We start from the raw sequence: 23409 nt of genomic DNA, 5'->3' as shown, positions 1-23409 counted from the left end.
GTATCCTCTGAGATGCTCCAACCAGCAACCTCCGCCCCAGACGCCCCACCCAGCAGTTACTCCTGGGGGAGTGGCCTTTGGAGGCCTGAGTCCTGGTTCCTAATCGGTCACTGATGAGCCCAGGGGTGACTCAGTGTGGACACACAGCAGTGAAACACACGAGGTCAGCTTCTGGCAAAGGCTCGGTGCGGGACTCAGGAGGGTCTTTCCAGGCCGAGGGGCCCAAATCCAGGCTGGGCCACCAGGGGGGATGGCCCCAGCCTCCAGAGCCCGCGGCATGTGGGTTCTAGGCTCCTGCCAGACAGGCAGCTGGGACGCACACAGCTGTCCACTGACACCCCGAGGAGGCTCCCCCAAGGATGTGCCAGCCTGGACGAGAAGGGGAGGCACCTGCTGGAGCCCTCACCCCCGAAGGGACAACGGGCCAAGCAGGGCCCCGGGGGGGCGGTGGGGTCACTGCATACACACGGTTCTCATAGCTTCTCCAGGAAAACACACCCACGTCACGCCCAGCTTCAGGTACCCGCGGTCCACTGCCTGACCCACTGCCATGCAAGGCCAAGGGCACCTGGGGTGGGGCATGTGTCCTTAGCCGGAACACACAAAGCACACAGAGCGCAGTGGGCGCGGCCCAGTACCTCCACTGTCACTTTCACAAGCTGTAACTCTGGGCGTTCTCCTTCAGTAAGGGTAGGGGGCCTGGGGGGACCCTGAGATGCTCTACCTTCCCAACTCCTTGACCTCAGAATGACAGGGGACTAGGAATCCTTTAGGTGACAGTGTCACTAGTGATGAGTCTCCACGAGCACCTGTGCTCCCCCTGCATCCGTGACAATCCTGAGAGCGGGTGCAGGTCCCCACCCCTCAGAGGAAGACGCTGAACCCCACACAGGGACACACTCTGGTCTCGGCTGTGAGGTTCGCCGGGGGCTGGAGGTGCTCAGCAGGGTGGGGTCCCTGCTTCGGGCGCAGAGTGTGAGGCTGGGGACGGGGGCAGCATAGCTCCCGCAGACAGAGCCCCAGGAAAGCCTGCCCCAGCAGAGAAGGAAAGATGGCGGGCATGGCGGGGTCCTCAGCTCCCTGACAAGAGGCAGCAGGTGTCCCGTCTGCCTGCTGCGAGGGGCGCGGAGAAGGGCGGAAGGCCGGATGTCTGCAAACCTCCCGCATCCCGTCCAGCTGGACCCTCCGCCCCCGCCGGCCCAGCTGAGCATCACACACACTAAATAAGAGAAGACCAAATATTGTTTCTTTGCATGAGGAATTACAAGATCAATGCAACTTCTTCTGTGTGCTATATATCAAAAAACAAACATCCCGAAATTGAATTAAGAAATCCTATCGTGTTTGCCCTGAAAATCCTCAAACTAATAAGGGCAACAAAATGAACGTTCCGTACAGATCAAGAGCTTTGAGGATTGAAAGTGGATCGCAAGGCAGATTTCTTCGAGCACTTCCATCAGTTTCATCTCATCTCTGTTATTTATGCGGCATGAGGGGAGAGGACTTGGTGAGCCCAGGACCTTGTGGTCGAGTTTGTTACCTTTGCGCTGGACCCCCTCCAGGGGCCGGAATGGGTGAGCCAGGCCTGCGGGGGGTGAGCGTGCCACCGGTCACCACCTCGCCTGGACGGCAGCAGTCCCCGCTCCAGGGCCCCAGGTGTGCTAGACAGTCCCCACCCCCTGCTGCTCTCTGAGTTCCTCTCGGGACCTGGTCCCGGGATGGGAAGGGGGGAAAGTGGCCACCGCTCGGGGTCACACAGGGGGTGGTGGCCAGGGATCGAGCTCAGGACTACTGAGTCACCTGGGCTCTTTGTGCCCCAAGTCTCTGGGTCCGAGGGGGCGTGTGTACAGCTTCATCCCCCAGACATCTCCCGCCACCCACCAGAGCCTCCCCGGAAGGGCCTGGGCCAGGGCCGTGGCCACAATGGGGCTGAGCAGGGGTGGCCATGGCTGGGAGCCGCAGGAAGCTGGCATCCGAGCCCTGCGGTCCCTGCGCTTCTCTGTGCCTCGTTTTCCAGCCTGAAAGGGGGAATCTGAGGCCCCCAAAACCGTTTGCTCTTGCCCGGGACCTGCTCTGCCAACTCCACCCAGCCACCCGGGCAGCCCCTAAACGGCTCCCCCCGGCCAACACCTCCAGCCCGGACGGCCCTATCAGGACGGTGCTGGCACGTGGCCACGTCCTGAAGGATGAACGGAGCGCGCTCCCCTCCGTGCGGCAACCCCTCCCCGGCACAGAGCCCTGGGGGCCTGGGGGTGCGCAATGGCCTCGTGGAAACCCAGGACGTGGTTAAATGAGGACCCAGGAGAGAGGACGGAACCACCGCGAGGCACAGGGGTTCCTTCCACAAGGCAGCCCAGGAGCCAGCGGCTAGCCCAGCTAATCCCGGGTTCGGCAAGAGGACACGGCCGGGGGACGTTTGATTTCTTTCTGTCCCAGGTTTACAGGAAGCGGCACAGGCTTCTCCGCCTTAGCAGCCCACGTAAGTGGCTGCTGAGCCTATTAGGGGTGACTCCATCCCTCCAAGTTTTGCCACCGGAAAATCCTGAATCAGACCTGCCCACAGTCAGGAAGGCTTTGAAGCAGTGAGGGCCCACTGGCACCTGGGGAGGCAGAGTGCCGCCGACCAGCTGGCCCAAGAGCCATGCACGCTTCCCTCACACCCCGGCCAGCGCAGCCACGCGGGGCGGCAGGCCCACCCCCAGGCCTGTGTGGTGGTGGGTGTCCATGGAAGGTGGCAGGATGGACCGCGTGGCAGCCGAGGGGGGCTGTGAGGGAGACGTTTTAACAAGGCCCGAGATGTAATTACGTTTCTTCAGGGACTGAACAGATGCGCTTCTCCGAGTTGATCTACCTTAGACATCACACAGCATTAATGAGATAATAAGGGCCTTTCAATTAATGATTTGAATGGTGGGTGTCATTTTTTTCTTTAATAGCAAGACTAATTCGCAGCAGAAATGAGCAGGGAGAGAGATGCTCTCGGCTGCCCTCCACCTCACCGGCAGGGCAGGCTCGTCCTGATGGAGGCTCGGCTGGGAAACCTCCAGACCAAGTGGGCTGTGTCAGGATGCAATCCAGGCCCCGAGGGAGGGAAAGGGCCTCAGTGCTGGGGGTGGAATGTCACTCTCCACCAGGAAAGAGAAATTCTTCCTTTGTGAAAGGGAGGGAAGGGGAGGGAGGGAGGAGGGAGGTAGAGGATGGGGGAGGGGTGAGGGAGGGGAGGGAGGGCAGGTGGAGGTGGGGAGGGGGAGGGGAGGGAGGGGGAAGGGACAGGAGAGGAGGGAGGACCCACCAGTGCTCCCAGGGGTCCTAAAAAGCAGCCCTGCAGAACCAGAGTCACTTCCCCAGCAGATCCCAACTTTGCCTCACAAGCTGGAATTGCCTGGGCCTTCAGAGGCACCCAATAGTGAAAGCCACAGCCTGCACCGCAGGCAGCCCTTGCTGGGCAAACTCTGGGGACCTGTGTCACGCTCAGGCTCTGGGGCCTGGGGGCGGCCACCCCAAGCAGCCCTCAGCAGGGCGGGCTCACAACCTGCTCGGTCCCTGACCCAGGGACTTTCAGAGGTGCCACATAACAAGCAATTAAAATGCAGCCAAACTTCACGCTAAATACACTTTTTCTCATACAGCATAAAAGGATTTTAAAAATTATTATTTTGAAATTATTTAGCGGCAAGTAATTCGCTTAACTTAAGATCGGCTACGATTCCTAAGAAGTCCTTGTGGGCGCCGGGACCGCTGTGAAGTGACGAGCTCGACCCCATGTTTATGCTCGAACATCGACACGTTTAAAGGAAGATGAAGTTGCACAGCGAATGAAATGGACAGGACGTTACTTTCTATAGACGTCACCTGAATGTTTGTTGACTTCACCTTTTGGAGCCCATTTTCTCCAAGTCGCAAAGAACACACGCTGCTTCCTGAGACTGCGGTGGCCGCCCTGCCCCAAGCTTGTGCCCAAACTGGGTCCTGAGTGAGGCTGCATCTCCACGTGAACTCGACGGCCACCCCAGGGAAGCTGCGGCCTCGGTTCAAAGTGTGTCATGTAGGCAATCCACGGGTCCTGGAGCTTCTCCCAGGCCTGACGAACAGTGCCACGCCGCCACCTGGCACGGCTGGGCGTGGGACACGGCCACCTCGGCCCGGCCAGGCTCGCTTGCAGACTGAGGACGAGAGCTTTAGGGGTCTGAGCTGCGAGCTGACTCTGGACCCGCAGCTGGGGTGACCCCCAGGGAGGCGCAGCCCTCAGAGGGGCGCTGGCAGCCAGCTCCTGGTCACTCCGCACTGATGGTCAGAAGCGCCTTCTGCCGAGAGGAAGAGCACGTGAACCCGGGGAGAGGCGGACAGCAAGGGCCCAGCTCCAGCCTCATCTGTCAGAGGAGGCCTGGTGGCCCCGCTGTGCCCACAGCGTCCCTGCTGCGCGAGGCAGTGCCTCCGTCTTCCCCGTGTGTCCAGGGCTCAGCCCAGGCAGATGCCACCCGCCCGCCAGGAGAGAGGCAGCGGCAGGCCGAGGAGCTTCTTGTCCGCTTTGTGGTCGTGGATCTTACGGGAAACAGCAGCGGCTCAGCCACGGAGCTCACACCCCTGTGTGTGTCACAGCACCGTCAGGAGGACGCGGAGAGGGCTCACTGCTGGCCCGGCCCCTGCAGCAGATTCCGCATTTCCGCACTTCGAGAGGAACCCGCTTCCGCCTGCCAAGGACACTACCGTCCAGCAAGATCGCAAACACACTTCCTGTGCACCCAGGGAAGCAGGACGGGACACCGGAGCCGGAGGGAGCTGAGCACCCACCCGTGGCACCCGTGCGTGGCGGCGCCTCCACATCACCGTGGCCACCCAGTCCCCCGGATCGGGACCTCTGGGCTTGAGAGCCAGGGGCCATCCGGGACGCCAACTATCGACCAGGATCCCAGGAAGAGAAGCATGGCGTTGAGTTCACAGCGCGGGGAGCTGTCCAGAGATGGAGGCCTGGCGTTTTGCAGACTGAACAGGCCCAACGACCACCCCGCAGGATGACAGAAAGACACCTCGCCAGACGCCTCAGGAGAGGGATGGACAAAAGCCCCCAGAGGCGGGCCATGGGCAGAAAGGAGGGAATAAAGGCCCGGACGATGGCACTACGTGTCTCAGCAGCAGTGCTGGGCACGAAGAGCATGGAGCGGTGTGTTCAACGGCCAGAGGGGCCGGCTCCACCCTCCAGGCCGTCCCGTCCTCTCTCACCCTGACTCCCCGCCGTGCTCCTGGACTCTGGGGGTGGCAGGGGATCGGGCTGCGGGAGCGCCCTGGGCAGGACGCCGGGAGGACGCTGTGAGCAGTGCCCACTCGTGGGATTTCTGGAGAAGCTGCCGCTTCCAATAAACCACAGTGGGGGTGAACCTGTGAAGAATTCGCAACGTGGGGACACAACTGCTAAGTCCAAGGGTGACAGGAGAGGACCGACTGACTCCCGTGAGCGGCACCTGGCCCCAACAAGGGGCAGCCCGGCCAGGCCGCCCTCTGACCAGGACGCCGGGAGCCGGGGGCCGTGGGGGCAAGAGCGAATCCGCACCTTCCCTTCCTGATTGAAAAGTCGTTATTTAAATAAATCAAGAAAGAGCTATTTAGGGCTTCCCTGGTGGCGCAGTGGTTGGGAGTCCGCCTGCCGATGCAGGGGACACGGGTTCGTGCCCCAGTCCGGGAAGATCCCACATGCCGCGGAGCGGCTGGGCCCGTGAGCCATGGCCGCTGAGCCTGCGCGTCCGGAGCCTGTGCTCCACAACGGGAGAGGCCACAACAGTGAGAGGCCCACGTACCGCAGAAGAAAAAAAAAAAGAAAAAGAAAGAGCTATTTATAAAGATACAGGTAAATACAAAACACAAAAACTAAAGACAACCTAAGATTGAAACTGGCACCTTTTGACGTGAGGGGAAGCTGGGGAGAAGGTATGGCTTGTTTTTGGTGAAAAGGTGTTTAGAACTTTCCGTCTTTTAAAAATATATATACATAAGTAGCTTTAACATTTGTTTAAAAATTATGATGACTGGGCAAGAATACGTGGGGACAGTGCCAACCCCACCCACCCCTCTCCGCTTTCTGTTCGAAAACCCCCTGCTGAGCCGTCTTCTGAGAACTGATGGAAATGCCACACCCGAAGGGAAACCGCTGGACCACCACGCGAGAATCCTCACATCTGAACTTCAGTGAGGGCCGCGTAACTAAAAAGCTGACACTGTCTCACCTCAGCTCTCGTTAACACTCCTACTGGACCCCGGCCACGCCCGGGGCTCAGGAGCACGTAGCCCATCGTGACAGGGCGAGCAACACAGAGCCTGAGAATCACCACCGAAGGGGTGACAGCGCTCGTCACGGCATCCCCACAAGAAGAAAAAGAAAACCGGGCATGGGGAGCAGGTGCGGACAGGTCCCCGGCTCTGCCCCGTGGGCGCTGCCGGATCAGGCTGTCCGTACAGGGATGTGCACTTTCACTTGGGCCCAAGGCCAGGTGTGGCCAGGTGTGGCCTGGTAATGTGTGGACACAGAGCGGCACGCCGGCTCTCCAGGTGGCAGTTAGTGGCCTGGGTGCAGCCCCGGGGCCACCAGGCCCAGCAGGGCCCCGCGGGCTCAGGTTCCGTGTGCTCATCCCCCGGAGAGAGCAGGACCCTCCGCGGTGAGGGCTGATTTAATAAGAGCACAGCCGTGTCTGGGGACGGTCGTGGGACAAAGACTCCCCACCTCTGTTCTTCAAACGCCCGTGGAGAGGGCAGTTCTTAAAGGGACACGACCCGTGGGAGGGCAGGGGCCACCAGGGGGCTAGGTGGAGGTGGGGGGCGGGAACCCAGCGAGGGGTGGGGACAGCCAGCTCCTGCCTCCCCTCCCACTCGTCACTCGCTGAGACTACCACGCGCACCGCCACCCACAGGGGCCTGTCCTTGGCGAAGACGGAGAACTACGGAAACGTGTTGCAGACACTGGCGTGGCAGGAGGTGCGGGTGGGTGTCAAGGAGAATCCCTCAGATCGGCGAGTCGTCCAGGCCTGCGCGCGGCGGGGACGGCAGGGGGGTGAGGACCACCTGCCCCAGAGACAACGCGTACCGGGCACTCTCCGAGACCAGGCACCTCGATCGGCAAGTCTGGCACGTGGACGGTCACTCCCTCCGCGGCCCAGCCCCTCCTGCCCCGCTGAGAAGGTGCTGCCGCAGGCATCGCACTGTTCCAACAGACCACGAAGCGGACGTGGCCTCCTGCCAACAATAACGGGGCCCGTCCCTGTGATGGAAAGGAGCCCGCAGCCATCGTAACGAGCACGCAAGAGGCCGCGGTACAGAAGGACCCAAGCCGACTCCACGTGCGGCCACGGGGTCGTCTCTCTTCCCTCCTGCCACGGAAGAGCCTTCCCTTCTCCAGGCTACAAACCCAGCGCCGGCCTCTACGCCTCATTCACCCTGACCCTGCTGGCTCACTGACGGGTCCCCCGACCCACCGGCGCAGGGCACGTCTCAGCACCGGATGACACGGCCGGCAGAGCTCCCATCCTGTGAGCCCGGCGCGGCCCCTGCCCTGCCCTGCCCTGCAGGCTTCGAGTCCCGGGCTTGAGGGCAGGCAAGGTCCACCTGCCTCCTGAGATGCTCGGCCCGGGATGCCCCCCGCAGCTCCCCACCGTCCTTCCTGTGTGGACAGACACTTGTCCCAGGTCACGCTCCCCCTCTGCTGGGGGCGGCGTGGTGGCAGAGATGAGGATCCCTGTTGAAACTGCAGGGCGGCAGCAGGCCAGGGCCCAACACTGCAGCATTGGCAGCACTCAGGTGGGCCTCGGCCACTCCTGCCACCCGCCCTTCCCGGCCAGGCCGCCCCTGCCCACCTGCCTGCCCTGTGGGGCGTGAGCACACCCAGCCACGGCCCTGCCACCCACCCGGCACCGTGCGAGCCCTCTTTCCTAAGAGCTTCACGATGGCACGCTAGACTGCGCGGCAAGGGGCCGGCACCCCTAGGGCTCCTAGTCAGGAAAGGTCCCAGCGGACACTCCATCCGCCTCCACGTCCATGCACACCCACACTTCAACATGCGCGCCACCCACGGGAGCACAGGAAAGCACAATCCACCGGAAGATTAGGTTTCAACTGACCCGATTTTGTCTTTAAAATGTCTTGAAATGATGAAGAAAGAGACAATTGATCTTTACATTGACATTTCCTGACATTTGCTGCTTCAAATGAACCCAAGATGAAACACAAACCGTTGGAGGTTAACCCGTGGAAGGCCACTTGGCAGAGCAAACTCAGTGCCGCTTGACACAGACGCACACCTGCCCTGGGGCCATTCCTCTGACCCAGCAGAGGGGATGACGCCAGGGGACTAATTAGCTGCCTCGGGGGACTGAGTGCACCGCGGATCAAAACAGCAATGGACTTGCCCAGGAGGTGCTGGAGCTCCAAACGCAGGCGAGCAGGCCAGCGCTGGAGGCGAGGCCGTGACCCCACGCTTGAGGCCTCAGTGACGGGGCGTCGGGTGGTCCCCCCAGGGGTCCCCACGGACAGAGGGCAGGAAGATCTTCCGGAAGGTCCCGCCGACTCCACCGTCTGGTTTCAGAGCAAAGGGAAAGAACGGAGTGGGGACGGGCAAAGGCGCGCAGAGGCGGCCCCTCCATCCTGTCGGAGGCCCCGAGACCTCACGGTCGCGGACACCCCACGCCCACGGGGCAGAGGACACTCGCCGGGGTGACGGCCCCCGCAGGTGTGAGCACAGGCTGTCTCCGCTCCACCCGCTTCCACGCGTAATTCCGAAACCGCAGCTGATCTTCAAAGGCCCGGAAGTCCAACCTGACAAAGGCTCTAGCTGACGAGCATTTACATGGACGCCTCTGGCAAAGCAAACGCATTCCACGGGGCTGCGGCCAGCGGCTGAGCACACCGGGCGCCAGCGTCCAGGCCGGAGGACACGTAATGCGCGAGGACAGGTGAGCGGTGAGGTCGCTTGGCCCTGTGTCTGCACGCTGAGCCCGGCTCCGGCTCCTCAAAGCTCAGGCTTTGGACCTTGTTGTCTTTCTTTCTGTCTTTGTAAATCAGAGATGCCCCAGAGACTCTTTTAATGGCTTTACTAGTCGGCTCTTTATCAAAGATCCCAGAAGTCTGCGGTGAGGGCGGCGTGCTGAGTGCAGGGCCGGGCCAGGGGATGGGGAGGCCAGCTGGGAGGGGGCTTGTAGGTCATGTACTGGAATCCAGCCCAGTCTGCACACAGATCCCACATGGTTATTTAGAAATGACCTCTTCTAACCCCTTCTCTGATGATAAGGAACCGATGACTTGGCAGAAAGAAGCCTGGTCCAATGAGTACAACACAGGCTTTGAGGGTGACCAATGGGCTAGACCAGGCGGGGCCAGAACCCTCCACCTGGCCAAAGGGAGGGGACAGCTGGGGCGCTGTGCGCAGCTTCCGAGCCGCCACGGGCAGGCGGGAGCACACCGGTGGGCACTGGGAGTCCTCACATGAGACGGACACACGTCTCGGCCCTGGGGACCACGTGGTGTGCATGCCTGTGTCTGCATGTGCACATGCGTGTGAGCTGAGGGACAGAGTCTGTGGGGATCCCAGTGCAGTGGGACCTGCTGAGACGCCCAGAGGATACTGAGGGACCTTGGAGCCCAGCGTCACTGAGCAGGGCCCCCAGCCAGGCACCTCACAAAGGGGTCTCACCTGCCTAAGGCGGGAATGAACCCGGGTGAGAAAACCATGCTGACTACTCGCTGAGAAGACGTGGGAAACACAACAGACATTCAAACAGGAAAATTAAAATGTCTGTAATTCTACTAACCTAAACTAATGATGCAAACACTGTGACCTGCTTCTGTTAAGTCTTTTTTAAAATTTTTATTTATTTATTTATTTTATTATTTATTTGGCTGCGTTGGGTCTTAGTGGCAGCATGTGGGATCTAGTTCCCTGACCAGGGACTGAAACTGGGCCCCTGTATTGGCAGCGTGGAGTCTTAGCCACTGGACCACCAGGGAAGTCCCTGTTAAGTCTTTTTATTGCGCATATAAAACAAGCAAACTTGGGATCATTTCTACGTGTATATACACATGTAAATATATGTATGCATTTTATATATATGTACACATGTAGGTGTGTTCCCTATATGTGTAGTGTATAGATTTGTAATGTTGAGCACATGTACACATATTTTATATACACATATATATGCAGGTTATGTTTACATGTGTAGATCATGTGTGCATCTTACATGTGTGTATATGTATGTGCTTATACACGTGTATATAGACATGTGTGTTTTATACATACATAAGAGGGTGTGTGTTTTACATGCATGGACATATATAGACGTGTGTGTGTGTGTGTGTATGTGTGTAGACGTGTGTGATTTCGGATCACACTTTTCCCCCCACATAGAAATATCCTGAGAGCACTTTCTAACCTCAGTGACTGTTACTTGAAGATGTGATTTTTGGGAGTTAGAAAATATTTCAACAGCGACGTACGATAATCCAGGGCACCCTTCTGCCAACGCTGGATACTCAGGCTGTTGGCAATTTGTTTTCCCATAATTATAAGCAAGCGGAATTACCGGATCAAAGGTAAGGCTCTTGGGCTTCCCTGGTGGCGCAGTGGTTGGGAGTCCGCCTGCCAATGCAGGGGACACGGGTTCGAGCCCTGGTCTGGGAAGATCCCACATGCCGCGGAGCAACTAGGCCCGTGAGCCACAACTACTGAGCCTGCGCGTCTGGAGCCTGTGCTCTGCAACAAGAGAGGCCGCAACAGTGAGAGGCCCGCGCACCGCGATGAAGAGTGGCCCCCACTCGCCGCAACTAGAGAAAGCCCTCGCACAGAAACGAAGACCCAACACAGCCAAAAATAAATAAATAAATAAAATTAAAAAAAAAAAAAGAGTAGGGTTGGTTCTTCCTTTCTATTAAACTCAGGAGAAGCTACTGAATCTCTTAAGACCCCCGTGCCTGGATGCCGCTGGTTACGGCTAGGATGTTACAACAACAGTGAGCAGGGCGGCATGCACACAGCTGCCCTGACCTTGGGGGCCTGGCTGCAGGGCTGCCCCTGGCTGGCATCTGGAGCTTGGCTCCTGCGAGCTGGAGCTGTGTCTCCGGGGCCAGCCTGCCAAGCCTGCCTGCACCAGCCACATGGCACACGCTGAGCACTGGCTGTCCTTCCGGGATCTGAAATTTTGGTGGGCAGAGGATGCCTCCACCACCTGCCCCAGTACCAACCTGGGGTCTGGGCTTCCATCAGCTCCTGGAGGGAGGCGGGCTCTGCGGGGCTCCGGCGGGGAGGACACTTCCTAAGCCATTCATTTACTTTATCGTTGGTTCCTTCACCGCCTTTTATCATAAGCTGACTTATTTTTCCATCTCTCACTTCTTCAGTTAAAGAGTTACTAGGCTTTTTTAAAAAAAAAATGTTTTTAAATAATAAAAGGCATTTCGCCCATGAATTTGTTTACAAGCCCAGCACAAGCCACACCCCACGCATTTTTTTTTTCTTCCCTTTGCTGGTCACCAATTATTAGGGCGTTTCGAATATTTTGTGATGGGCCTGATTGAGGTTCACTGATAGAAGGGGACGGAGAACTGCAGATGTGAACTTTACAGACAGTAAAGCGGAGTCTCTGAGGTCCCATGTTTCTCAATTTATTCTATAATTACAGGGTCACTTTCATCTTGACCCATGTATTCTGAAGAGGGCTCTCTAATTTCCAGATGCTTCATTACTCAGGTTTAATTTTATTGTCTAGTTCTAAAGGATTATGCTCAGCAAAGGCAGTCCGTATGATTCCGGTTTTTCAGATTTTGACAATTTTTATGGTCTAGATCAGATGATTAATTTTGTAACTGCTCCACAAACTCTTAAAAACAAATGCATCTCTGTAGAATCTGAATTCAGATCCTACCCAGAGCTTTTAAGCCGTCAGACCCACAGCAGCCTCGTTTTTTATCCTCATCAAATATTCTGAGCCTCCTCCTGCGGCTGCTCCATTCGATGTCTTTCTGTTTGTAAAGTTTTAGACTCAGGTTTAACCTGCAGACAGAGGGAGACTTTGACAAAGTGAGGCGTGGACCACCGCGTCCAACACCCCAGAGCCTCCTCCAGACACTGTCTAACAGCAGAGGCACCTCTGAGCCGTGGGCCGCGCTGCGGACTGTGGCCGCTTCCCCCTCGAAGTCAACGGGAAGACCGCCAACCTCGCTGTCCCCGAGTCTGCGTGGGCTGCCCACCCGTCCCTCTGGGTTCCACGTGTCTCACACCCTGTGGGCGTGTCCACCTCCCACCCCAGGTCCCGTCCCCACCCCTTAGGGCTCCTCCTCCAGCCTTACGGCCCCGCCTCCTACTGCACCGGGTCGTTCCCACCCCTGGCTCCCCTGCCCTGTTAAGGAAGCCGCCTGGCTCCCTCGTGCCCTCTCACCCACACCCCGACCCCACACGCTCAGCCCCAGCTTCACTAACTTCCTTCCCTTGCAGAGGAGGCCGGTACCTGGTCCGCTCTAGATCCGGGTCCTTGGTTCTAGCTCGCCAACCTGCTCCCGCACCTGGTTTATTACTCCCATCCCTGACCCCTGGCCTCCCAATACACAACGCCCTGCTGTCCCTGCCCAGTCCACCCCCAGCCAGCCCAGCCCCTCGTGCGTGGAAACGGAGTCTCGTGACAGACAGCACAGGGCCCAGCGCAGAGGGAGGGCCTGAGGGGACATCAGAGGGGCCAGGGACATCAGAGCAGACAGAGGCCTCCCACTGGGCACTGCCCCTGCCTGTCCCCACCTGGTCCCCACCGAGCGGCAACCTGCGATCACAGGAGACAAGGGGAAGGGCCTGCATGAGAGGAGGCCCCAGCTCCAGGGGTGCGGGGCACGGCAGCCACCACTCACACACTGAGCCCCCTCCGTGGACCGGCTGGGGTTTCCAGGCGGGGCCCTACACCCGGCCTCACCCCGGGCTCACAGCCTCTCGGGGCTGGCGGCCACCACGTGTGCACGGGAAGCCGCTTCTCCCCCTGAGGCTCGTCGTTCACCAGCAAATACGCAGCAGCCGATTACCTTCTCAGAAATATTTACAGACCTCTGAGCTCCCGAGGTCCCTGCAGAGAAGGTCCCTGATTGCACTAGAAGCTCCACGCTCTGTTTACCACAATTAATTGCTTTGTCTCCTCTGCAAAACAAAGCACTGTATGCTGCTGCCTCTTTTGCATCATAGGGACTTGGCCTCCTCTACATCCAGAAGCAGGATGACAGCTCCGACGTGGGGAGAAACTTCCATGTCGCAAAGCACCTCTGCAGCCACGCTGCGGGTCACCCCCGGGAGGCAGTGGGGTAGGAATGATCCCCCCTGGGTGCTGCCCTCCCCACCAAGCAGCAGGGCCAGGGCGAACCAGGCTCTGCGGGCTGTGAATGAGGACCGGGGACCCACACAGGGGCTGTCGGACCCCCGATGTCCTGGGACACCAGGACAAACTAAGCAGCTCGGACTTTGGGGGGATAAACTAGAATGATTTTCTAGCATTGCGCGTTACCAACTGTTTTATAAGCTGCCCTTATGAATCAGACAAAGAACCCGGTAAGGCCAGCACCCCCAGCGCACCTGCATCCCCGCCGGAGAGGAGGAACGATCAGGGGCACATGGCAGCTCTGGCTCAGGACCTGAGCCCAGCCCTTCAAAGGCATCTTCAGCCACGTGCACCCATCCTCTCTGGGCCCCAAGTTCTTACTGTGGGGCACCCCACAGAGGGGAGGGACCAGGTCAGCATGCCAGCCGCACCGCCAGGGGACACAAGACTGGGCACAGGGGGCTCCTTCCCCCACAGGCCCTACAGAATCTGGTTAGAAAAAGGCAGCCGGGGAGAATCAGGCTGCGGGCGCTGAGGCTGGGACTGCCGTGGCTGGAGGGGTGGGGACGGGGCTGGGGGAAGAGGCCGGCTTCGGACACCCAGGGTGCGGCACCTGCGGGCTGCATTCGGGCAGAGCTGGGGACCCGCAGGACAGACGGCACAAGGTCTGCCCGGGGGACAGCGAATCCTCGGGGAAAAGTACAAGGTCCCTGGGCACCAGACCTCAGGGCAGGAGTGACCGTCCACTCCGGGAGGTGCCTCCCTCCAACCAGATGACCCGGCGACGCTCCCGGAGTCCACAGAGCTGGGCGCAACCAGACCCCTGGGCTGGGCAGGTCTCAGAAGCCGAAGCACACGAGAAGAGGTGGGACCTCAACTTCACTGAGCTCCTGGGAACTGGACGCAGGAAGCCAAGCCCATGCCCCCCCCAACTCCGCCAAAAGCACCCACACCGCTGGGCGTGCCGAACGCTAGGAGGACTCTGTCTTCCTCCTGAAGACGCCCCTCAGGAAATGACTGTTCCCACGGAGATGACACAGCAGTGTGCAATTTCACAGTTCTGCAGAGTGAGGGCCTTTAAAGCCTCTTCCATGGATGTTCCACTGCTGGACTCTCAAGCTGTCTTCCGTGCACACAGAATCATGTTCCTAAAACGCCACAATTGCACACGCAATTGCCCCGTGCCCACCAGGGCGCCAAAGGTGCTTTATTTAATTTGTTTTCTCTTCCTGTTTACTTTCCCATTCAGTTCAATTCCCCACAATGCAGTGTGTTCACAACACGCCCTGCATCCAACCCTGTGACATCCAGGCCTGAGTCCATCCTGAGTTTGGGGGAGAATCAACCTCATGGCTCCTCCGAGGTCTGGCGCACCGGCTGCTGCGCCGCGCTCGTCCCCTGGCCTCGGTGAGCCTCGAGTTAAGAGAGCAGGGCCCTGAGGAGGCCAGCAAAGCGTTCTAACCAGCCGCCTAGTAGCGCCCTCCAGTTACAACACGGCAGCATCTCTGGCCAGACAGCAACACGAGAGCGAGCGATGGGCAAGGGGTTCGTCTTTACGTCTTCCAAGGCCACCAGGGACGCAGTCACGTCAGGTGGGGCGGCCACACTGCAGAGCCCTGGGCAGCCCTCCACGGGCTCCCACGCGTGGGGCAGGAAGACGGGAAGGCCAAGCGGGGCGGCCCAGCACCACCACCCACCCGTGGGCACGTCCTCCCACCCAGCTCAGGGACCCTCGCGTCCAGGGCTGCTCCTGGTGGCCCTGGACCCTGGCAGCACCATCCCTGTTTGCGGAGCAGCAGGAAGAAACGCAGGGCAGAACCCTTTGCACGAGGTCACTACCAGCTTCAGGTCCCTGTCCCCAGCCGGGACTCACGCCGGCGGGCAAGGGCCATTTCTCGGGCACGCAAGGCTCAGGGGCCGCCCAGTGTTGGGGGTCACGAGCGGTTCCTGGGACAATGACGAGCCTTGGGCTCAGCACACTCCCTACACTCTTTCCGAACCACCGCCCCCACCAGGTGCGGGCCTCGCGAGGGCAGTGATGTCTGGCTGGGGCCTCCCGGAACCGTTTCCCCAACCAGAGAAGCCCCAGCGTAACTGAGGCAGCAACACCTGAGCCACCATCAGCCTGGGGGACTCGGGCACCTGCATCACCTGTCGTCCAGGTGAGAGCTGCCGGGCGCAGGTGTGGACGCTGGCCTGGGTCACCAGGGAGGCGGAGCCCTTCTCCCTTCCAACCAACGGCCCGGCCGGCCTGCGGGCTCCCCCGCACCTCCATGGACAGCGGGCCCTCAGGGGGCCTCATCGGCCGCCCGCGGCCATCCCCCCCTCACTCAACGACGCAGGCCGGCGCCGGGCTCTCTCGGCACCGCCACGTGCCCGACGCAGAGTGACCCGGGGGGGCCGCAGGCCTCCCACGAGCGCAAGGGGGCAGGGCAGGAGGCTGCCTTCTCCCCAGTTCACAGACAGCAACCGGAGGTGGGAAGAGGCGGGGCGGGGGCGAAGGCCGCCCTGGAGCCAGGCTCCCACAGCGCAGCTCCCGCGGGCACGGCCGGGCACGGCCTGACAGCAAGGGCAGGAGCCGGGATGAGAAAAGGGACCAGGTCTCGCCATCTAGCCCCTCGGGGCGGGGCAGGCTGGGCGCTGGGCTCTGCTGGCCCGGACAGAGGCCCTCCCCGTCCACCGTCTCCTGGTGGCCAAGATGGAAAGCGCCTGGGCGCTGCGGCAGGGCTGGGTGGCTTCCCACGGCCCTCGGCGGGTGGAGCAGGGTCCTCAGAGCGTCTGACAAGCATGGGAGCTAAGGGGCCACGGGCCAAGCGAGCTGCCCAGTGTCACCACACTGTGGCCTGGGACAACAGGGCCTCCTTCCCTGTCCCCTCACCTGAAAGATGAGGGGCTCGAGGAGGTGAAGCAGCCAGAGAGTGACCCCCAGACAGTGAGGGGCAGAGCCTCGTTCCTGGTCCCCTCCGCTGGTGTCTCCTCACTGCACCCCAGGCGGACCGCCCTCCCAGAGGTCAACACTGCCCACAGTACCACCGCACAGGCACACCTGGGGGCGGGGACGGGGTGGGGGATCGGCCCACCTGGAGCCCCTGGGTCGAGCACAGAGCCTCTGATGGATGGGGGCGGGTGTAGCTCTCCCACGGAACCGCTGAGGAAACGTGGCTCAGAGAGGCTAGTAACCACCCCTGGGTCACACAGCTACCAAGTGCCGGGTAGCCAGGCCATGCGATCACGCGGGCAGCCCCTTCCCTAACGCCCCACTCCCCACGGCTGCCACGAGGCTCCCAGGAGGCTCCCAGGAGCCCCCGGGCCATTCTGCTGAGGACACACGCCGGCCGGCTCAGGAGGTATCTCCTGGAGTCCATGACAGCACGTTTAATAAGGCCAGTGTTGGCAGAGCCCAGGCCCCACGTGATCTGTGCCCTCGGCCGTGGAGTCTCAGGCAGCAGGTCAGCGGTGACCTCAGGCAGCCCGTCTCCAAGCTCCTCCACAAATAACCCTGTGAACTAAATCTAATACACCTCTCTCCCAGCGGGAAATCACACTCGGGTTCTTCTGAAAAGGCATTTACTTACTTGAAAATCTCTTTCTTCCAGTATTTCTTTCCTCCATCTCACGAGAAAAGCAGCACACACGTACAGGTGGAAATGCGCGAAGCCCTCAGGTTCCGACTGCAAGAGAGAACAGCCGAAAAGGTCAGCGTGCAGCCCAGACAGGCCGCGGGAACACAGAGCGGGGCCGGCGTGCTCGCTTTTTGACTCAAGGCCTCCGCTTCTAATTCTCATCTCATTAAAATAAGGACAACTTTCTCTCTCATCGGGCAGCGGAACACAGCGGATGTGTCCGGCGACCGGGTGCTCGTTTGCTTTCTTGCACGGATGATGGGCAGCAACGATAAAAGGCCAGTCCGAGGGGCCCCCATTCTTGCACCGCGTGAGAAGGGACCCGTTTTCCCCACAGAGGCCGATCACTCAGCCCTGAACGAAAGGCAAGAGCAGAGCAGGCGTCCAGCCCGGGCACCGCCCGGAAACGACGCTGACCAGAAGCGTGGAGCAGCGAGCATGCTGCGTTCCCCCCGAGTGGTCACCTGCACCCCTCCTCGCTGCTCCCCGCGCTGCCGGGACAGACCTGGGAGTGGGCAGGGTGGGGAGAGGCAGACCCAGGGAGATGGGATAGAAGACCATGGAAATCATAAAATCCCAACTTGTTAGTGAGTTGGGACAAGGGGGTGCAGCACAGCTGTGAAAAGAGGTCAGATGCTAGATGGTCTGACGGCTGAGCCAACAAAATAGCTGATGAATGCGGGACTATGGGGTAGGAGACAAAGAGGAACCAAGGATAACACCAACGTCCTTGGCCTGAACAAGCGCAAAGAGGAAGCCGTCGTTTCCTAAGAGGAGGAAAGGTTTGCGGGAAAGGGTGCGGGAGAAAGTGTGTTGACGGGAAGGTTGTGAGTCTGTCCTGTGGACACGCACCTGATAGGCCCCGAGTGGAGCTGTGAGGCAGGCAGTGGGACAGATGAGTCTAGGGCGTGTTACCGAGTCCAAGCTGGCTCTGCTCGCCGCACGACAGGCCAATACATCGGAGACGAGGTGTTGAGGCAGGGAATACGACTTTATTTGGAAAGCCAGCAGACCGAGGAGATGGCGGACTAGTGTCTTTGTAAAACCATCCTATCGGGGTTTGGATGCCAGTTTCTTTTATAGCACGGAGAGGAGGAGGAGGTGAGAAGTAAAGTGAAAGGGCCGTAAGTTCTGCAAATATCCCCTGGAATAATGGCCAGCCTCAGGGAGGGGATGTGTGGATTTCTTCTTTCTTGTAGCCAGCCATCCACAGGTGGAACAGGGTCCGGATGTTTCCCTGAACAAAGGCACTTTGGTTTAACATTCAGGGGGCAGGGTTCCCCAAGGCAGGCCGCTGTGTATAGACAGTACCCTTTTAGTGAACAAAAGCAGCGGAAAACAAAGGTTAAAGTAAAAGAAACAGATGCAACATGTAGTCAGAATTGGCTCTTCCCTGTTACAAGTGCAAGAGGATGGCCCCACGGTCCAGGCCACAAGTTTACACTGAGGGCCTAACGGAACGAGCAGGGAGCTGGGAGGAGTGTGAGGTGCTGCCAGAGGGTCAGGTAACACGAGCCCGGGGAGGTGACTGACCACGGGGTTTAGCCACATGGAGGTCACTGGCAGGTCACACTGCCTGGAGTGTTAGAGGGTGCTGAGGAGAAGAGCCAGAGACGGGAGCGTGCTTCTGCATCCCACTGCCCTGTGCTGGCCGAACCGGCATCGGCATGTTGAGCAGAGCTGCTGCAGTGTGGCGGCATCCTCGCTTTCTGCTTCCTGACTTCACAGCGACCCGACCACTGCTTTGCACCTTACATGCCGGAGAAGGAAGCTGTTTCACACTAGAACTTTGTGTAGATAACGCGTAGCAGGTTAGGTCGGTGCCCTCCTATTCCTAATTTACTAGAGTTCTTATGGATGGTTACAGAATTTCATCAGATGCTTTTCCTGAATCAACTGAGACAATAAGATTGTTTTCCTTTAATCTGTGAACGTGGTGAATTACATTAGTATCAGAGTTTCTTTAATGTTGAACCAACCTTGCATTCCCTGTAAACTCAATTTGGTCACAGTAAGTTATATTTTTTAATCACAGCTGGGCCCCGTTTGCTGATCTTTCATTTAGGATTTCTGCTCTCACACTTACAGAAAACTGGCCTCTCATGTTCCCTTCTAGAACCATCCTTGTCTACTTTAATCATGAAGGTTGTGTTTGTCTCTTTCCTCCTCCTCTTCTCAGAGTCTGTACGAGACCGGGATACCTGTCCTCCGAAAGTTGGCTAGAAATGGGCTGGGCATGAGGTCTTCTTTGTGGAAAGGTTTGTATTCCTGATTCAATTTCCATATGATTATAAAACACTTCAGACTTTTTAAAATTTTTGAAAACTTTTCTTTTTGTAGGAATTTGCCACCTACAAGGTTGTTCATAATATTCTATTTTTCTTTGAACCTCTGCTGCATTTGCAGCATCTAGACATTTCTTCTAAAATCATTATCCTTCTTGAAATGCAACCTTTAGAAGATCCTCTAATGAGAGGTCTTTGGGCAGTAAACCCTTTCAGCTGTCGTCTAAAAATGTCTTTATTTCATTCTCATTCCTGAAAGATAGAACTGTTGGTTATTACTTTTAAAGATGTTAAAAATGACATCTTTTGGCCTCCACTGTTTAGAGCTATCAATCTGTTTGTCATTCCCTTGTAGGAAATCACACTTTTCTTTCCGGCTGCTTTTGGGATACGCTCTTTGTCTTGGATGTTCTGCATTTTCTTTATAATATTTATTCTGCTAGAGGTATCCTGAGAATGGGCTGCTTTCATCAGTTTTGGAAAACTGTCATCCATTATCTCCTATCAAACATCCATCTGCCCCCTGCCATTCTCTGCATTTTCTCAGAACCCAGGTCAGGCAGGTGTGAGGTCTTTTCACTCTGCTCTCCATTTCACTTAACCTCTCTTTTTATATGTTCCATCTCTTTGTTTGTCTGGGAGAATTACTTTCTTCAAATCTTTCCTCCAATTTACTAGACAACTCTTCAACTGTATCACAATTCCTGTTTAACTCACCCATTAAACTTGAGACTTGCTTCTCTTCTCAGACCTGCTTTGTAAATCACGAGTTTCCCTTTCCTCCTCCTTTTTCATCCGCTGTGTTCCCTTTTATCACTTTAAACATGTCAAACTTATTTTCTAGCACATCTCAGATCACGTTAAAGTCTGCAGTCTTTGTAGATCTCTTCCTTGCCGTTTGTTTTCTCTGCTGAGTCCTGCTCTTAGTGGCCTGCCTCCTTGTACTTTAGTGATTTTCCCCCTCTTGGAGCTTATGTTTGATGAAATAAAATTATTTTTAAGGCAGGACAAGAAATGTTTTAACATAAAATTCTCTCTGCCAGTCTGGGCCACTACCCCCCTTTAGTATGCACTGTGCACCTACGCTACCCATGACCCAGACCTCCCAAAGGACACGGGCATGCCTGCTCCGTCACAGACAGCAATTTTCTCCTGGCACCAGCAAGGGAACTCCTTAGGAGATAACGTTTCTTAATCCTGTAAGGGGTCAGGATGACCTACTACTCGCCTTGTACGTGCAGATCTGGACTATGTAAACTGTCAATACGTCCTCTGATGGAGTATTACTCCTTCTCTCGAAAATGTATACAACTGTGCTTTAACTTCTAACCGGAGGAACAGTCCTCAGAGCTTCTGAAAGACTGTCTCCCAGGTTACTATCCTCAGGTTGGCTCGAATAAAATTCTCCATTTCTTTCTTAGATTGACTATTACTTTTGCGTCGACACGTTCCTTGGAACTTTTATCTGTTGGAATTCTTTGAGGCGTGTATCAAAAATGGTTTTCTTTGGGGAAGAACAACTTTGTGTTTGCTTCTGCCAGAGCCTAAGGGCACTATTATCCCAAGTCTACTTTCAACTAAATTTTCAGCTTGAAATTTTGTAAGACAAGTAACATGAATCGGGACTCCAAACTCATGTGAATGCAGGACTGTGGTCAGATGTTCCGAAGGGAGGTGTTTTCCTTCCTTTTCCCTTAACTTCCATGGCCAAGGCCAAGAAAGGCGAACAGCAGCCCCTGTTCAGTCCCTGGACAGGCTCCAGGTTTGTCTCCTGCCTGAGGCTCATTGCAACCAGGCAGAAGGCCCTGGCAATTAACTGGCAGGTGCCCCTGGGGGAAGGCCTGCTTGGATGTTGCTGCCTTATCTCTCTCCATTTACATTTTCTCCAGATTTCTCCTATACCATAGTCTCTCTTCCTTTGCAGTTACGTTTTTGAGAAATACACCAGCAGCCTTCCCTGTATCCTGTGATGGAGGGGGCTCTTAATTTGCTTAACAACCTTCATTTAACCGGGGAGCGCAGAGGTCAGCCTCAGGCCAGCCCTGGGACCCATCCTCACTGGGAATTCAGGAGGTCGGGCTGTGAATCCTGCGTCCCCATGATGTACCCCCAGCTGGCGAGCGGAGTGCAGTATAAGCCACGCGATCACAGGAACACAGCATTCGGGGAAAATGGAGTTTTACAGCTTCGCTTAAGTGGATTATTTGTCTTCGATGACTTGGTAAATTATATTAAAATAGCAATTTAATAAATAAAACATTCATATCCTAATGGAAACTGGGCTTCTGCTTTAATGAAGCTTAACCTGGGCGTCGCCATCGCTGCCTGGATGAGACGAGCCTAGGAGGCAGGCTCTCCGCGGCGGACGCCCACACACCGCAGGGCCTGCCACCCGTGCCCACTCGGGATGGGGGCCTCCATCGTCTTTGGGATCTGACACATGCAATCGGGACCTTCCCGACTGGTGCAGAATCAGCCACGTGGACCAGCCGTTTCCAAACAAACCCAGGGAGGAGCCGGCGAGCACACAGAGAGCTCTCCAAGGGAAGAGGATGCGCCTTCGGGAAGCCCCCTGGGCAGCGGCCACTGCTGGAGGACCACAGCGCCGACCCCCTGGGAAGCACAGCGCTGCGGCCATTTCAGAGCAGGCTCTAGGGAGGTGCCTGACCCTCCAGTCCAGGCCTTCCAGCCGCCACCGCACAGGGCCCAGGCTGCAAATCCTTATCTCCCATCTCCCCAGGCTCCAGATGACTTGGGAGGGAAAGGAGGCCAGAGAGCTGGAAAGGCCACTCAGCAGTACACCAGGACAACAAGCAGGCCTTCTGCCTTCGTGGCGGCCCATCACCTCTGAAGAACAAGCCTGTTAGCAGAGTCTCCTCCTAAAAAGCTCACCCTCGGGGTTCTGAGGCTGGGGACTCTGGGGGTCAAAGAGAAACACCGGTCCTATAACAAATGCCCTTTTTCAAAAATCATCAATCTCTCTAGCTGAGGAAAAGACAATTCACATAAGACCCCAGATGCACTTGAAAATGACCATCTAAAAGCCCCAATCCCATTCCAGTCGGATCAGACATCTGAAGTCTCAGGTCTTAAGATTTTTATTATCTCCAATCAACTGTGTCTAGCAAACCAGACAGCAAACCCAATCCCCGCTCCAAAGAGAAGGCAGCAGGATGATGGATGCCCACGTCACTGCAGGGGACCCCCGGCGCTCAGAGCCCCTCCCAGGGCAGACGGAGGAGAGGAAAGGACACCCTGACAGGCCAGGACTGCAGGCAGGTGGGCAGCCTTTGGGTGTGTGGGGCCCATCCCTGTAGGATGTTCCCTGGGGGAGAGGTGGAAGCACCCAAGAATGCATCACACCAAATAAGTGCAAGACAGCCGTGGGAGAGACGCTCAAGTTCTCTGAAAGACATCAAAGGAAACCTAATAAACAGGAAGATGCACCGGGTTAATGGACAAAACTTTCAAACCTGAAAAGATGTCAACTGCGTTCCATTGTAATTTATAGATCAATGTATTTCTAATAAAAATTCCAACCATGTTTTTTTGTGGAACATGAAGCATATTCGAAGGTTGATGTTGAAGAGCAAACGGCCAAGAATAGCAAGACAACCCCACAGATGGCCAGATAAGGGAAGATCTACATCCACTCCCAAGACATTCTGTGAGACTGATGAAGACCATGTGATCTGGGCCTAGGACAGGTGGGCCAGGCGAGCAGAGACCCCAGGCACAGGCCCGTGGTAATGTGGGTATTTGTCTTTGGCAGACAGCGTAGGCAGACCAGCTGGGGAAGGATGGATTATTTGATAAATGATACTGAAATAACTGGCTATCCATATGGAGAAAGTAAAATTAGGTCCCTACCTCATGCCACACATATGCCCCAATTCAAGGTGGATTACAAAGCAACCTGCAAGGCAAAACCTTAAGAGCGCAGGCATCAATTTTTTAAAAAATCAGTAAATTTGACAACACAAAAATTTAAAACTTATGTTTGACAAAGGCACTATAATTAAGGTAAAGGTATAAGGCACAGACTAGCAAAGGATATCTGCAGTGCATATATGACTGACAAAGGACTGTATCCAGTATCCGGTACGTGTGTGTGTGTGTGTATACATACACACACACACACACTTTTTTTTTTTTTTTTTTTTTTTTTTTTTTTTT

The 23409-nt window shown here is 56.9% G+C and overlaps 1 protein-coding gene across 1 annotated transcript in view; it reads right to left on the bottom strand.

Moving 5' to 3' along the window:
* Nucleotides 1-23409, bottom strand: part of TBC1D22A (TBC1 domain family member 22A) — a 313594-nt gene that overhangs the window by 15914 nt on the left and 274271 nt on the right. The window contains exon 12 of the mRNA XM_027108023.1: nt 16901-16996. Coding sequence (XP_026963824.1) covers nt 16901-16996 — 96 coding nt within the window. The remainder of the gene's footprint in view (nt 1-16900; nt 16997-23409) is intronic.

This window comes from Aethalodelphis obliquidens, unplaced genomic scaffold (genome assembly GCF_003676395.1).
Source record: "Aethalodelphis obliquidens isolate GAN/ISIS:26980383/991018 unplaced genomic scaffold, ASM367639v1 scaffold8, whole genome shotgun sequence".
Taxonomy (NCBI): Eukaryota; Metazoa; Chordata; class Mammalia; order Artiodactyla; family Delphinidae; genus Aethalodelphis; species Aethalodelphis obliquidens.
Note: the sequence above shows the minus strand (reverse complement) of the source record. Positions and strands in the feature narration are given on the sequence as shown.